The sequence below is a fragment of the Cimex lectularius genome, unplaced genomic scaffold (assembly GCF_000648675.2).
Source record: "Cimex lectularius strain Harlan isolate CLEC.00 unplaced genomic scaffold, Clec_2.1 scaffold36, whole genome shotgun sequence".
Taxonomy (NCBI): Eukaryota; Metazoa; Arthropoda; class Insecta; order Hemiptera; family Cimicidae; genus Cimex; species Cimex lectularius.
The window spans coordinates 745,336-760,977 of NW_019392648.1; the positions used below are offsets into that span (position 1 = coordinate 745,336).

General features: G+C 39.3%; 2 protein-coding genes across 3 annotated transcripts; one reads left to right on the top strand and one right to left on the bottom strand.

Moving 5' to 3' along the window:
* Nucleotides 1-2,797: 2,797 nt before the first annotated feature.
* On the top strand, nt 2,798-5,826 carry LOC106668530 (histone-lysine N-methyltransferase eggless-like). The gene has a single exon (XM_014397380.2). It carries the CDS (start codon nt 2,892-2,894, stop codon nt 5,706-5,708), a length of 2,817 nt encoding a protein of 938 aa, XP_014252866.1. The 5' UTR covers nt 2,798-2,891; the 3' UTR covers nt 5,709-5,826.
* A 572-nt stretch (nt 5,827-6,398) lies between these two features.
* On the bottom strand, nt 6,399-14,420 carry LOC106668531 (hydroxyacyl-coenzyme A dehydrogenase, mitochondrial-like). 2 transcript variants are annotated; one of them, XM_014397383.2, is made up of 6 exons: nt 14,312-14,420; nt 10,037-10,163; nt 9,856-9,972; nt 9,506-9,802; nt 8,686-8,965; nt 6,399-6,581 (listed from the first exon to the last, which is right to left on the bottom strand). In XM_014397383.2, the coding sequence occupies exons 2-6, from the start codon at nt 10,151-10,153 to the stop codon at nt 6,460-6,462; spliced, it is 933 nt and encodes a 310-aa protein (XP_014252869.1). In that variant the 5' UTR covers nt 10,154-10,163; nt 14,312-14,420; the 3' UTR covers nt 6,399-6,459. The 2 variants fall into 2 exon arrangements, with proteins under 2 accessions (XP_014252869.1, XP_014252867.1); XM_014397381.2 differs by lacking the exon at nt 14,312-14,420 and adding an exon at nt 14,049-14,159.
* Between the last annotated feature and the right edge of the window lie 1,222 nt (nt 14,421-15,642).

Sequence of the window (15,642 nt, forward strand, 5' to 3'; positions counted from 1 at the left end):
AGTCGGACGTATGACCATGGTTTATACCTCCTGAAACACGCCTTTTTTTAAATAATAAACACGGGAAGTCCCTCGACCCTTGACTGGGTATCCACACTAAACAATTCGCAAAGTCGGAGGGTCGACCGGGTTGACATTTCGACCGATCGATAAAAGAGTGTCCTCCCAAAGTGACACAACTCGAGGAAATAAAAGCACAATCGTCGGCATTAATTATACATCAGAGAACGTCAGAAGAACCAATGTGTAATATGTATTTGGCTTTTGTTTTTATTTTATTTTCTTTTTTTAACAATCAGCCAGAGTTCGGTTTAGCTTTTTTTAGAATTTGAAATATAAAACGTTTTCTTTAGTTATGTTTTGTTGTTGTATAACACATTCTAACTTTTTACCTCGTACGACTGGATCTATTTAATTTGATGCCATGTCGGTCAAGGAGGGCAACTCGTTTTGTTAACCCAACTCGCAACTCGAGCTTGACGTCTCACTGTAATCAGGATGAGAATAATGCACACCGACTAAAAAGTCCGGTGCTAAGTTCGTAATGAAAACTTCATTAGAACAAATTCAGAGGCCTTTTTAGTATCGTTACTTCATCACTTTGACCGGGAATACTTCCGGTATTTTACACTGCATAATGATGAGATTGTCAAATGATAATCTTTTGACAGCAGTTTGATCAGGATTTATTATCGTGATTTGCTCTCATTAACCTATCACTCTTCATCAATTAATCTGTTCTTGATAGGGGTAGCTTGGTTACGCCTTAACGCTATCGATCTGTGCCTTACAACTATTTCCGGTATTAGGGCATATGCTGTTAATCTCAGTTGGGTTTATGACAACTCAATCGTCATAAAGAAATATTCTTAGATTGCAAATAGAACAAATGAAGGAAAAAAGACACAGGCCGACTATCATACCCATCGTCGAAGATGGCGTGAAACAGACAAAACTACAAGAATAATCGAATACAACCAAACTACATGCATCAACTCACATAGCACAATTTTAACCTCATAAGTATTTTTAAATATTTTTGAGAGGTTATCAAAATCCTGCACGGATGGCATATAGCTTATTGTCGGTCTTCTTGTCCGCTTCAAAGTGCACGAATATTTCTGAAGTAACTACACTCAAAGCATCCATCCATTCGGTATCAACCGTAACTATACATACCTTTAACCAACTGTCAACTTATCAAAATCAGCAGTAAGTCTATACTTCTATTTAATGCTATTTACTTGTCATTAATAAACTATTCCTAACTAGTATAGATTATTAATTTATACAATAACAACATAGCATTGTTTTTGGTTAGGAATGGACTGACCCAACGCAACAGTTTTGGAGTTCCTCGATGTTTACTTAACAGAACCAATAATTTGGAAAGTTTCCCTTACGAATCATAAATATCGGAACGAAGTGATGACTAATGGCATCCTTTAGCATCTGCCTTAAAAAAATCAAGGAGAGCGTCAAAAACGGGGCAGTTGTCGATGGCTTAGTGATACCATCCACCATCTCCTTTTCTTACGCTTTTTTTCTTCAATTAGTTTGTAGCCACTGCACAAAACAGTAACCGCAGCTGCTGCAATAACAGTTTGACTGTTGTACATCACGATTGGTAGTAAGTTGAGGACTCGCACGGCACTTGGCCGTATTCACTGTTTCCGCAACAACAACGAGGTTATGCAAACGCTGTATGTGTGTGCACTATTTGGCGAATGCCAAGACGATTATCTCTAGACTTGGCAAACTTTCGGCGGCAATTGGCATTCGGCGAATACCGCATGTCTAGAGACATCTTAAGGCAAAGGCCGCACCGGAGCTGACAAGCTAGGTGCTTAGTAACAAAGTAAATCGCCTGGTTACTTGGTGGCAGGTTACAAGTGGCCACACCAGGATGACATTAGTAGTGCTTTGGCTTTGTGTAAGGAAGTGCAAGAATGCCGAATTAAATTAAAATATGATTTACTCGGGTACAAATCAAGGAGTTGGGTGCATGAAATCAATCGGCGAAGAATGGTGGAAGGTGAATTCAAAGTGCTGTATGGTCAATAACGTAATTAGGATTTTTGCGGAGATCATCATTTGGATTCCACAGAGCAGGTCTTTTAAAAACTACGGAAATAACCTGGTTCATCATGAAATGATCAGAAATCACTACCCACCAAGTAAAAAAAACAAAAAAGACCGGCTCGTTTACTAAGTGACTCACCTGGTGAATCGCTATGTAGCCATGTGCTAGTGTGGCCGTTCTCGTAGGTTCTATATTGTCCGTTTTCTTGGGCGACTTACCAAGCGACTCGCCTTGTCACCACTAGTCACCTAGCTTGTCACTTCTGGTGTGGTCTTTGCTTAACGATTCAAAGGGAAATCGTGGTTCTTCAGGGTGGGCTCTGTTTTGCGGGTGGCGGCAAAAACCGTGTGTTTTTAATGGTGGGATGTCGTAGAGGCGGAGGTGGAACGTGGTGGAGGCGATGCCAGAACTGGCCTTTCTTATTTACTCCACCTAGGTAGAACCGTGAAATTTGGTAGAAAGGTAGGGTTTATGTTGTAAGTAAAGGAAAAAATCTGAATATTCCGTTGGGTGTTTCCCGCTTAAGTGTGTTCATTTGGATCAGAAAATGTTGGAGGCCATGCTGCAAAGTGCAAACCAATTGATGTGCTGTCGTAGGTACTAGGTAGCTTGATGACTTGATCAGCCCATTGGTAAATAAATAAATAAAATGTTAGCGGGGTAAAAAAAATCGATATACCGAATGGAAATAAACATGGGATTTGAACTTGATTTATCGATAACTGGTTCCTTTGTTTCGATTTCAATTAGTTACCTTGTTTGATTTTGAATTTTTTTAACGTGTTTTTAACGGTCGTCTTTTCGCGAGATGTCGTACGTCGAAGACGTGGTCAGGATCGACGACGAGGATTCCGACTCGGATGTCGAAGTTATTTTCGAGAAGTGTTTCTCGGATGAGAAGCGGTCCGGATGCAGCGGAAGCCGAGAATGTGACAAAGGTCTCGCCGTGCCTGTCGTCCACGTACTTTGCGATTGCTGCGACAGCAATGAGAACGAAGCAATTTCCGAACCGGCGAAGAGTCTGAAGCACCTTCCGGAGGTCGTGGTCATCGAGGACTCAGACGACGAAGGGGTCGCCGGCTCCTTGAGTCCCAGAGGCGAACAGCTCTCTTTTGCAATCGATGACATCTGTAAAACTGTTTTCGACCGACTTGATTCGAACGGTCGAACTAAAACGGCCGAAGGGTGGATCAGAAGATCTTCTGCAATTTTGAACGACATCAAAGCACTTCAGAAGGACGTGCGTGATATCGATGTCGGCCTTGCAGCGGCGATGCAGTCGCTTTACGAAGCATACCGTCCTGCTACAGTCCAACTGACCCCCGTTGAAATAGTCGACGTTCCATGCAGTTCATCATCCCATGCACGAACGCCCTTAACTTCCAGTTTGCATAAAACGCCTAAAATTGGTGATAGATTTTTATTTGAAGAAGATAACCTCCATTCCGATCCCGAGTGGGTACCAGGTACCATCGTCCAGGTAGTAAATACAGCAGTCGGAAATTCATTCGAGGAAAGGTATATAGTACAAGCTGAAAACAAACATCAAAATCGAACTATAGTTGATAGGACCCGACTTGCTTATTGTGATGGGTTTGACCTGAGTCTGTTTGTCGGTTCTCGTATTGTTGCCATTCATACGAAAAGTATTACAAACGTCTATCAATCTGGTATGGTGGCTGAACTTCCGTCACAAATGAATAAATCTAGATACTTGGTTTTTTACAATTGTGGATCAAGCTTGTACGTTATGCCGCACGACGTTCATAAAGTGCTCGAATGCAATAAACAGCCACATGAATATTTTAATAAATCCGGTCAGAAATTCATCAAAATGTACCTTTCCTCATTCCCTGAAAGGTGCATGCTCGAGGTAAAACATCAGGAGGTGGTTAAGACGAGTTTTAAAGGAGCCTGGTGCAATGCAAGAGTGATTGATGTTGACGCGTCACTTGTTAATGTCCTTTTTGTTGACTACGGTTGCTCAGAGTGGTTGTACAGGGGATCAACAAGGTTTTTTCGCATTCTTGAGAAGAAAACTCAAGAACGGTGTGATTGGACCATCAGACACCGTGGTATAACATCGAAACCCAATAATAGATCTTGCGTACAGCATGAAATATTAGAAGAAGAAGTATATGATTCGGCTAGCACCAGCAACTCTTCTGTTAACAAGATGGAAAAGTCTAATTCTAACACTTTTGCAAGAAAGAGAAATTGTAAACGGAGACAAAATCTTGTACGAGAACAAAGCACACAGCGATTTATTATGACATTTGATTCTGGAAGGGTTGTGAAAAAATATCCTCAGGGTGTTCTCTATCCAAAAATTTACTCACCACACACATGCTCTCAAAATTGCGTAAACTGGCTTTCGAGCAAAAAGGAGGAAGAAAATACGATGAATCCTTTAGCCATACCTTCTGTATTTGCATTCAAGAGGAAAGTCGAAGGAGTGAGAGTCACTTATACGTCCCCTTGTGGGAAGAGGTTATACAATTATGAAGAGATATTGTCATACATATCTGATACAGAATTACTGTTAAGTGTAGACTTATTCGACTTTGACCCAAAAATATCAATATTTAATGAATTGGTCGTTCCCCCTGAATGTATTCTTATTGAAGATGTGTCACGAGGTGGTGAAATTGTTCCAATCCCTTGTATTAACATCTATGATTATACTATACCAGATCTGATGGAATATATAACAGAACGTAGAAGTCTTGAAGGGGCCATACTCAATGTCAATCCTGAATTTTTAGTTGGATGCGACTGCACTGACAATTGTAGTGATAAATCCATATGTGCTTGTTGGCAACAGACTATAAAGCAGGCGAGGGAATTCGACTTTACTATAGATCCGGATAAAATCGGCTACAAATATAAAAAATTACCAGAGATGTTACTGACCGGAATTTATGAATGTAACAGTACTTGCAAATGCAAAAACACATGCTTGAACAGAGTAGTGCAGCACCCACTACGACTCCGGTTACAATTGTTTCTGACCAAAAAAAAAGGTTGGGGAACAAGATGTGTAAATGATGTAGCAGCAGGAACATTTATCTGTCTCTATATTGGAAACATACTTAATGAACAACTGGCCAATAAAACAGGAAAAGCTTACGGTGATGAATATTTTGCCGAATTAGATTATATCGATGTACTAGAAAACCATAAGAATAATTTTGAAGAGTTTCCTCCAGAACTGGAAGAGGAGTTCAAACGACGTGATCGCGACCCAAAACAACTCGGGGTGAGAAGGGAAGGTGACTGCGACCAGTCTAGATTTAGCGTAGACTGCAACCAGAATAATGCAGAAAAGTTTCCTTCGGTTAGGTCATACTACGGTCCGAACGAATCGGTTTATATAATGGACAGCAAAAACGCAGGCAACATTGGACGTTTCTTGAACCACTCGTGCGATCCTAACACTTTCGTTCAGAATGTTTTTGTCGACACTCACGATCTTAGATTCCCTTGGGTGGCTTTTTTTGCGCTCAAGCACATACCTGCCGGTACTGAGCTTACTTGGCATTATGGCTACGACGTTGGCAGCGTTCCTGGGAAAAAGATCTACTGTTTTTGTGAAGCTCCAAATTGCAGGAAAAGGCTACTATGAACATATAAATACCAAATGTTTATCTGCTGTTGAATTAATAGCAACATCCTATAAATATAGTTCTAGTATAGATGCCTTTTACATTAAACATATTTTGTATTTTATGTGCCAATTGTATTTTTATGTATGTATATTTTGTATTATATTAAGTATTATTTTGTTATTTTTCTATGCACACTTAGTTAAAAAGTCAATTTTTATTTGAGAACGGACTAAATTCTATTTTACATTTTTCTATGTTAACTGTAGCTAAGGAACACTTTTAAGTAAATACATGAATAACAGCAACCAGACATCTGTAATGTTGTTTGTCCAAATTTTGTATATATTATGTAATTGTATCAATGGTATATTAATAGATGTTATATATTAGCACTTGTGATATATATATTTTTTCTTATGGATGTTATTTAGTTTTTAAGTGCTGATAATTTATTTGTAAGCATATATTGACTAAACATTATTTTCCTATTATTATTAAGTTCAAACATGCTTATTTTAGAGTAAAATAGTTTTGACCCTTTCTAAATTAAAATTATTATACTTGTTTTGGTGTCTTGTCTGTTCACTGTCAATCGGGAACCTTTTGAAATAAAGACATAAATAACAAATTTACTGCACAAGAAATATATTATATATGTAACATACGAGTTTTACAATAAATCAAATTCCACATTATAATCACAAAAAAAGTCTATAAAAATATATTATCTTTTAATTTACATGTCTATAGATAAATTAAAAACCTAGTTTATTTATTGTAGTTATAAAATCCCTCTCCGGACTTTATCCCAAGCTTTCCTTCTTTTACCATTTTCTGTAGTGTCTTAACAGGTTTGAAGAGCTCTACATCTGGATATTTATTATGCCATCCTAAAATATAATTATGTATTAATGATATTACCTGACCAATTTTGGACTGAAGGTGGAGGTATATAAAGCCTTCAGTGCTGCTGACTGAGAATACAGGGTGTCCCAGTTCCTTCTGATGAAACTCAGGGAATCGATTCTACTCTTCGTTTGGAGCAAAAAATGCTCAGGAGAAAATTTTCGGAAAGTTCTCTATTTTGATGTGTATGAGGGGGAAAGATTAGAAGGGCAAGAAAGATTGTGTACCGAAGACTTAAATGTTAAGAGATAATATTAACATTTAACATAACTAGTGTTAACAGATGGAGCTAAGAAAGTATACCTACTAAGTATATAGTATAGGATAGAAGGGGTACAGGCATTTCAAACTACGATACATATTAAGGTGCAAACACACTAAGCAAATCTTGGCCAACAAAAGACAACCAACCACTTTGTTGGGTGTGATTTGCTTAGAATGTATGGGAGGCGAATTGTCGAGATTCGGACTTCTGGTTGTAACATCACGGTGACGACGGGTGGTATAGTGCGATTGAGACTCGAGACCCCGAAACGGCTCACCTCATGTTCTCTTCCGCGGCCCTGTTTCTCAATCCGAATTCCTTCATTCTATCCTGTGACCCCTCCTAACCCTTGGTTACAAGGGGGGTATCCAGGCACAAAATAATGGTGTAGCCTTGAGGGCGTGGCAACCTCTCTAAAGCACAAGCTGTCTTATGTCGGCCTAAGGGTCGGCAGGGACGTCGGGTGCCTTAGCAGAGTCACACGAGGGCCAGTGCACCAGATCCTGTCTGCATAGACGGGGGAGGGTTGTATGGCCATCTGTACCACGGGGTGACAGAAATGTTCCAGAATCTGGCCCTCTGTCACATTGGGAACGGATTCGTGGTGGCTTGTGGTGACGCCCCTGGCGGGAACTTAGAGAGAGGCTGTCTTCTACCTGGGACCTTTCGTGAAGCTTGCGCATGGCCAATGTATTATACCTGGTCCTCACGGGAGACGTTGCGACCGGACGACAGCATGTAAGCGTTGAGGACGTCATGATCATGCTACAGTCCCTCGAATGCGTGAGTAAGCGATTGGAAAAGGGTAGTGGTATCGGTGGTTTCCGACGAGTATGCTTTGCATTGTTGTGCGTATGACCGGCGTGGTACCCTTGGGGAAGCGAAGGATCGGACCACCTAGGCTAGACCTATGGCGTCCCTCGATTACGTGCAGCAGGTGTAGGCTGAGCTCGATAAGAGACCTTTGTCCGTAGGCAGTATTCATCTAGGGGGTGGGTAGCAATCCCACTTTTTAATCCGAAACCGCTGTCGGGGCGTTCCCGAAAGTTTCTACGCTGGAGAAGCCTCTACACTCAGAGAGATAGAGTCGCCTTCTCTATCTAGGAAGTACGCGAGGGGGGGGACGGGCTGATGTATTTCGGCCCGTTAGTCCCTTGCGTGCGGCGTACGACCCGACGCACAATGCGGGCCCGACCATTCGGAGTGGACAAGCGGGGAGCGTGGCTACTGACCCTTAGGGGCCGGGACACCACTACACCAATGCTGCGGCGGTAACACTTTTCCGTCGTATGCAGAAGTGCGTCAGCTCTCATCTTGAGAATCAAAGCGTCCGATAAGGCCATGAGCCAGGTGCGGACGTTAAAGATCCTCTTGTCTTGTTGACGATGAGTAAATCGGGAACGCATGTAACATCAAAGGGGTTGATGTTGTTCACTGCGATTCCACATGGCCAAATCCCTTGGCCTCAGCCCCTTTGTTTATAGTTGATGAGCCAGGGATGACCAATGTGTTGACAACTAACGTTCGGCCCGATATATTGTTTGTCTTTCATTGGCCGAGATTTGCTTAGTGCGTATGTCTTAATACACATGAGATCTTTTTAAGAAGCTGCATATGAACCAAAGAAAGCAGTCCTTGATTCTCTTGACTATGTAATGCATCCGCCATAGACCAAACATCCATAATTGAATTGGGGAAGCACAAGGGAAGAGACCAGGAGTTTGTGGGGTGCTGACTGGGAAGAGTCGGATACTGTTTTATTTTGAAACCTGTACTTGATGTAAGGCAAAATTATTATTATTCTTTACAAGCAGCATAAATACCTTCAATAATGGAATTGGTAGTGTCCAGGCCGACATAGTCAGCCAATTCAAACGGCCCCATCGGGTGACCCGCTCCAAGTTTCATCGCCGTGTCTATGTCTTGGAAAGTAGCATCACCCCTTTCCATCATTCGGATTGCTTCTGCCAGTTGTGGAACAAGAAGTCTGTTTACAACAAAACCCGGGGTGTCTTTGCATGTGACAGTTACTTTACCGACTGCCTTCCCCCATGACATCAATGCCTGATACGTCTCCTCAGATGTATCATCAGTTCTGATTACCTAAAATAAACCTTTCAATGTAAACAATTCAATGTGCATAATTTTAAGATTTAACACTTTGATTTCAGTTAGGGACTATGTATCGACATTTGGGGGTCGACAATGTGTCAACTTTAAGAAGACAAATTAAAAATGGTAGTTGTGTTTAGGGGGATAGAGGTGTGAGAATGAGTATGAAAGTGGTGTACCGAAGACCTAAAGGTTAGGAGATCAGTTAGGGAAGGAAGATACCTTTTGGTATAGGAAAGAGCCAAGAAAGTATGGCCTACAGTAGTAGTATATCGAGCAAAAGTACATATCAGACACATGGGACTTCTTTAAGGAGCCAAAGAAAAAGTGTACAAAATAATTAATTAAATCCAGCTCCCTAAAGAGTCACCCACAATGGGGGAGAATAAGAGAAGAAACTAGGAGTTTACAGGTGTTACTAGGGAGAAGGCAGCTGTTGTAACTGTAAATTATTAAAATCAATTCAGCACAGGGCAGACAGGCAGCCAATGAGCAAATAATAAAAAACACAATTTAAAACTTATTACGTACCTCAAGAAGTTTCATGACCGGTACAGGATTGAAGAAGTGGATGCCTCCAAATCTGTCTTTCCTTTTTGTGACCGATGCAATCTCCGCAATGGGCAGAGAGGAGGTGTTGGATGAAAAAATGGTGTGCGGTGGAGCGAGTTCATCAATCGCTGAGAATAGTTTATGTTTGGCGCTTATATTTTCGACTATGGCTTCAACCACGAGATCCGTATTTTTGATCTCGTTGCTAAGGTCAGTGGAAAATTTCAAATGGCCCATTGCATTTTTCAGAAACTCTGATGATTTTGAAGTGTCGTCCTAAGATTTAATATAATTAGCTGGCGCATCAAGTACAATTTTAAACAGCATACCTTAAACTGCTTTTTAGCGACTCTAGACAAATTTTTTTCAATCGCTTGTTTGGATTTTTCAAGTATCTTTTCATTAATATCGACCAACACTACGTCATGATTAGTCTGGGCAGCCACCTAACATAAGTATAGGAAATAAGACATCAGAAAATACTTCAAACATCAATCTTTGATGTCAAACCTGGGCGATACCGGATCCCATAAGGCCTCCACCTACAACGGTTACATGTTTAATTGGGGCTGATGCCATCGCTGTGGATGCGATGCCACGAGCTATGATTGGAAAGGCAAATGACATATTTGCTATTCTGTAAAACAAAAAAACAACAAAGTTCAAATAAATGAAGCAAAATGTGGAAAACCATTAGACTTCAATTCAATTATCACATCAAAATATTAAAGAATTGTTTTACTATTCTTAGATCAAATTTTGAGACATAAATTGATCATCAGTCATGATTCATATCCAGCTATTTAACATACTAAGGCCTGACAACAAATTTTAGATCAAAGAATACAAGAAATTTTCATAGTATTTAATTTCTGTTTCTGAAATAGCTTTTCTAAACCAATGTGGAAGAACAAATGGATACAAAAAGTATTGCAGTCCACATGAATTCATATAAACAATTAAATCTATGTAGAAATACATATTTACAGGGGCATTTTGAAATCAGATGAAATGTGCTGGGTGTTCGGGACAAGGAGGAAACTTCTTCAATAAATGTGATTGTATGCTATCTGAATTAAGAAGAATCTGTGGTCCATTTTGTATTGTAGGAAGGTGCCCAAACCTGAAATGAACCAGGGTTTGGTAAATGTATCTGAATATTAAATAAACAGATATGTTAGATTAGTCTCATGTATTTTTCTCTGCAAATGCATATTACTTTGTTTGGCCTAGGGTCTTAAGTCTCCTAAAGTGATCAGATTTCATTTTGTGAAACAGAAGCCTGTTCTTCAACAAGAGCAGTTTGAAACTGCTCAATACTTGACGGAGGAGGCAAATGGAGTCTAACACGTTTCTTCTGTAGCAAATTTTTCTGTTTCTGGTGTCCTTAATATATAAGAATTTTTCTGTGGCACTCCAAGTCAAAACAATGGTCTACCTCTGTGCAATCTTTATGATAGTAATTAATACAGTTCCAATTCAGAAAATCATTGATATATCTAAACCTCTATTTTGTCTGCAATTTATTTAATAAATAATCAAAACTACCGACTTTCTTGTGAAATTGAAAAACTTGTCTTTTGAAAAGCAATTATGCACTTAGCAAAAATATAAAGGCAAATACATTTTTTGGAGGGGGGCAATAATATTAAATACACACCATCTGATACTCTTGGCTCCAAGAGACGGCGTGAAAAAGATGTTTGAATTTAACCAAAACTTCCGAATAGACCTGTGTACCAAAAAAGAATGGGAAAGAGAGGGAAACAACTCTTTCAAAAATGGCACCATCCTTTGGTACACAGATGGATCTAGAACACAAGAAGGTCAGGGGCAGGAGTATTTGGACCTGGAACCAAATACTCAGAACCCATGGGAACTCCACCATCTTCCACACACACCAGTATCTTCCAAGCTGAGATTCATGCAATTGAAAGAATGCAACTCAACTTGACTAAAGGGTACAAAAACAAGAACATAATTATCATGTCAGATGGCCAAGGAGCCATCAAAGCACTAAGCTCAAATATCATTAGTTCAAAGATGGTGTTGAACTGCAAAACCAAAGTAAACATATTAGGTACGCAGAACAAAGCCTGCCTCTGCTGGGTCCTAGGACACCTGGGAGTAGAAGGCAACGAGAAAGCGGACACCCTTGCAAGAAAAGGGGCTGCTACTCCGCTGATAGGACCCGAACCCTTCTGTGACATAGGAATCCACACTATTAATGAGTATCTCAGACAGAAGGACAAAAAGAAAATGAATTCACTCATTGGACACAGGCAATCCAAGAATCTCTTAACAAATTTTGGAAGAAAAGAAATTACAGAATGTGTCAAAGGAAGCAGGAATAAACTGCGAATCCTAATAGGATTTCTAACAAGACACTGCAAGTTAAATGGACACTTAAAGAAAATTGGAATAATCCAAGATGGCATATGCAGATTCTGCAGAGGCAGAAGAGACACCAATACATTGACTAACAAACTGCGGAGCTACACTGCCCCGCAGGAGGAAATGTTTTGGGATGTATAATGTGACCATAGAAGAGCTTCAACCATTGAAACCAAGCCTATTGATCAAGTTTCTTGATGAAATAGGACTCACCGATGTGCTTTAGACAGAGCAAGGGGGGGGTACAATAGCTCTTAAAGGGTGCAGTATCTTATACCCCAAAACTATATTTAAATCTACATCTACATCTACAGCTGTTCTGCTGGGGACTCCATATTGGGACTTGAAGGCCACCATTTTTTTAGGGTTTTGTGCAGAGTGTTTAGGTATTATTTATAAATATAAAAATGAAAATTTTTTTATAGAAAAGTTTTGCGGCGCCCTTGTAGTACAGCCAGTCACTGTTTTGAAGGATTTATTTCAGTTTTGGCCAATTCATTGTGGGAACCCCCACACTTCAAGGGGGGCAGCTCAAGCAACATGTAGTCGAGGATTATCATGCATTAACAGAAAATGGGCTTCCAGGAGAACATCCTCCATGTATCTTAGTGCAGTCAAAGATCCATTCTGTGTGATAATCAGTTCAGTATACCATAACTGTCTTTGAGAAAGACTGACTCACACAGCGCTTAAAATGAAATATTCTCCACACAAGGTCCCAGTCATACGATTGCCACAAATCAAACCAGAACTCTCCCATTGGTCACAAATGACCAAGTAAGATGATGATTTGCAAATTTTGCCTTTCTACTCAATGAATCTGCAGCAATTGAGGACCGGATGCAGGAAGTCTAGAGAGTAATCTATTCACACTAGCCTTCCGATGAATTACAGCTCACCCTTATGTGTGTGGTGATTAGTGACCGTTAGTCGATAATTATTCAGAAATCGTGAGTTGCGATCTGGTGTGATGTAGGTTTCAGAAAAACATTTTCTTTATCGTGACAATGTTTCAATATTTATTGAGATCATCTTCAGGGCCTGGGATTTACAAACGTTGTTTAAATTTAACAAAAACATGTAGGATGTGGAAGAAAGTGAATTTATACATGCAAAATTTTTTTTTAAAATATTCAATCAAAGTATTTCTACTCGCTCAAAGTGTTTGTTTTTTACGCAGAAAACAAACACTTTAAGTGAGTAGAAATACTTTGATTGAATATAAAAAAAATTTTTTTTTGCATTGTATAAATTCACTTTTTTCCACATCCTACATGTTTTTGTTAAATTTAAACAATGTTTGTAAATCCCAGGTGAAGATGATCTCACTAAAGATTGAAACGTTGGCACGATAAAGAAAACGTTTTTCTGAAACCTACATCACACCAGACCGCATCTCACGATTTCTGAATAATCAAATAACTCACCCTGACATTACGGACAGTTTGGAGTTAACTACACAAGGTATTAAATGACAGTGTCATAGTGAGAGAAGAGCAATAAAATGATCGTGTCATCACCACTACCTTCTCTTCGATCTTGGCCCTAAACTGCCGTAGGCCTTCGTGCATGATTGTGTGGCACACCCAGGATTTGGACTACATAACCAATGCTATTTTTGGTCAAAACATCTGCCTGGACAAGATCTTCTCAACTTAAAATCTTGTCTTTAAGAAAAAAAAGTAGATGGAATTGAACTGATTTCCTTTATTTTTAATCTAAAGAGTATAAAAGGTTAAGTAACACTATAAATGCGTTACGTTATAAGTCAATTATTAATCTTTATACCTAGTTATTATAGAAAATAAACAAATAAATGTCTGTTTTTTTTGTCTTTCAGTGTATAATGATTGAACAAATAGTACATTTTATTGTTAAAAAGTTGTAAAATGTAAAAAAAAACAAAAAAACAATAGAAACAAGAGAACAAGTAAAAGAAAATGGCTTTTAGATTTTTCCATCATGCAATAACTGTTACTGACATGCTGGAAAAATTATATGTTGCAGTAAAAACCAAACTGTGGGCCTCAACAAAACAAAGCATATCTTATTTATGATTTTAATTATAATGAATTATTAAAAAAAATCTAGGCTGTAAATGAACGTAAATATATAAATATGCCCATACCAACGCTGGTCCAAATGAATTTCAGGTAGTTTAAATATAGATATGGAAATTCTAAGAGCGAAAATAGCCACGTTCTTAATAAACGTAAAATCACAAATCATAAGGACAGATCGTTCAGGCCTTATCTTATCGAAAAACAAATTCAATTATTTATCTCTTGTGATTATTTGTGAATCGGCCGGCCGAGTCATCGCCGTCTTAGAAAAACGGCTGATTGACTTCTTCTGTAGTCAATTCATTGACCGCCACCATTGTCAGCTCACCTTTTCACCTGACGAGTCTAGAGAAAAAAAAAGCAGAAAGAGAAGATAAAAAAAAACCCGAAGAATAAAATCAAAAGGTTACATAAAACCAGTATAGGAAAGATAAGCGAGATTGGAGGGTGGGGCGTCAGTCCTGCCTCTCTCTTGATTTCAACAAATTCCCTTCTTTCCATTCAACGAGATAAGAAGAAAAGAAAAACTATTTTGAATTTATTTATTCAGCCTAACAACCTGAAAGATTGAGAATCTAGTCAAGAAGATAGTTTCAGGGATAAAAATAACCCTGGGTTCATCAGACGGTGGACTCTTTTTATAGTCTACCTGGAGGACCGCACTTCAATTTTGCTCGCTCAATATCTGACAATCTTATTTTAAAAGCTTACTTTCCATAAATTCATCCTCTTTGATCGCATTTCTCCTATAGAAGCGATAGTCCAGGAAACATTCTTTACAAAATCCTATAAAGGAGAGAAAGAACACCAGAGAGCATCAGATATGGTATACAGAAGGCTCCAAAACAAAACGGTGGAACCGGATCAGGCATCAGGCACCCAAAACATGAACAATCAAACTCATCAACAATCAAAGCAGAAATACATGCCATCAACACTTGTTACAAGGAAAATCTTAACTTACTGGTCAAACAATCCTCATAAGATCTGATAGCCAAGTTATTAAAGCATTAGCATCTAAAAAAATCACATCAAAATTAATCAGTGAATGCATCCAAAATCTCCAAAACCTGGGGAAACACAACAACGTGATGATATCTTGGGTGCCAGGCCACAGAGGAATTTTGGGTAGCGAGAAAGCAGACAGACTGACCAGAGGAGGATATGCAGGACCATACATAGGCCCCGAACCTATACTTGGGATAACAAAAACAAATATAGAATCCTCCATCCCAGAATGAATCTAAACAAAACCAAAAGAAAAGTGGATAAACCTATCGGCGCTAGTCACAGTGAACCTATGCTGAAGCAACCCTAACCAAGACTGGCAAAATCGCTGCTGCAATTGGAGAGGGCTCAGAGGAGTGGTAGGACTATTAACCGGTCACTGGCATCTGAGAAAACATCTACACAACATGGGCATATACAACGATGATTCCATCTGCAGATTATGTAATGAAGAGGAGGAAACAGCCAACCATATCATCTTCGAATGCAAAGCAACAGCTCAATGGAGATTTACCTATCTGGAGGACCTGCACTTCAATTTTGCTCGTTCAATATCTGACAATCCTATTTTAAAAGTTTACTTTTGATAAATTCATCCTCCTCGGTCTCATTTCTCCTTTAGAATCGATAGTCCGTCTTTTAATTACAAGG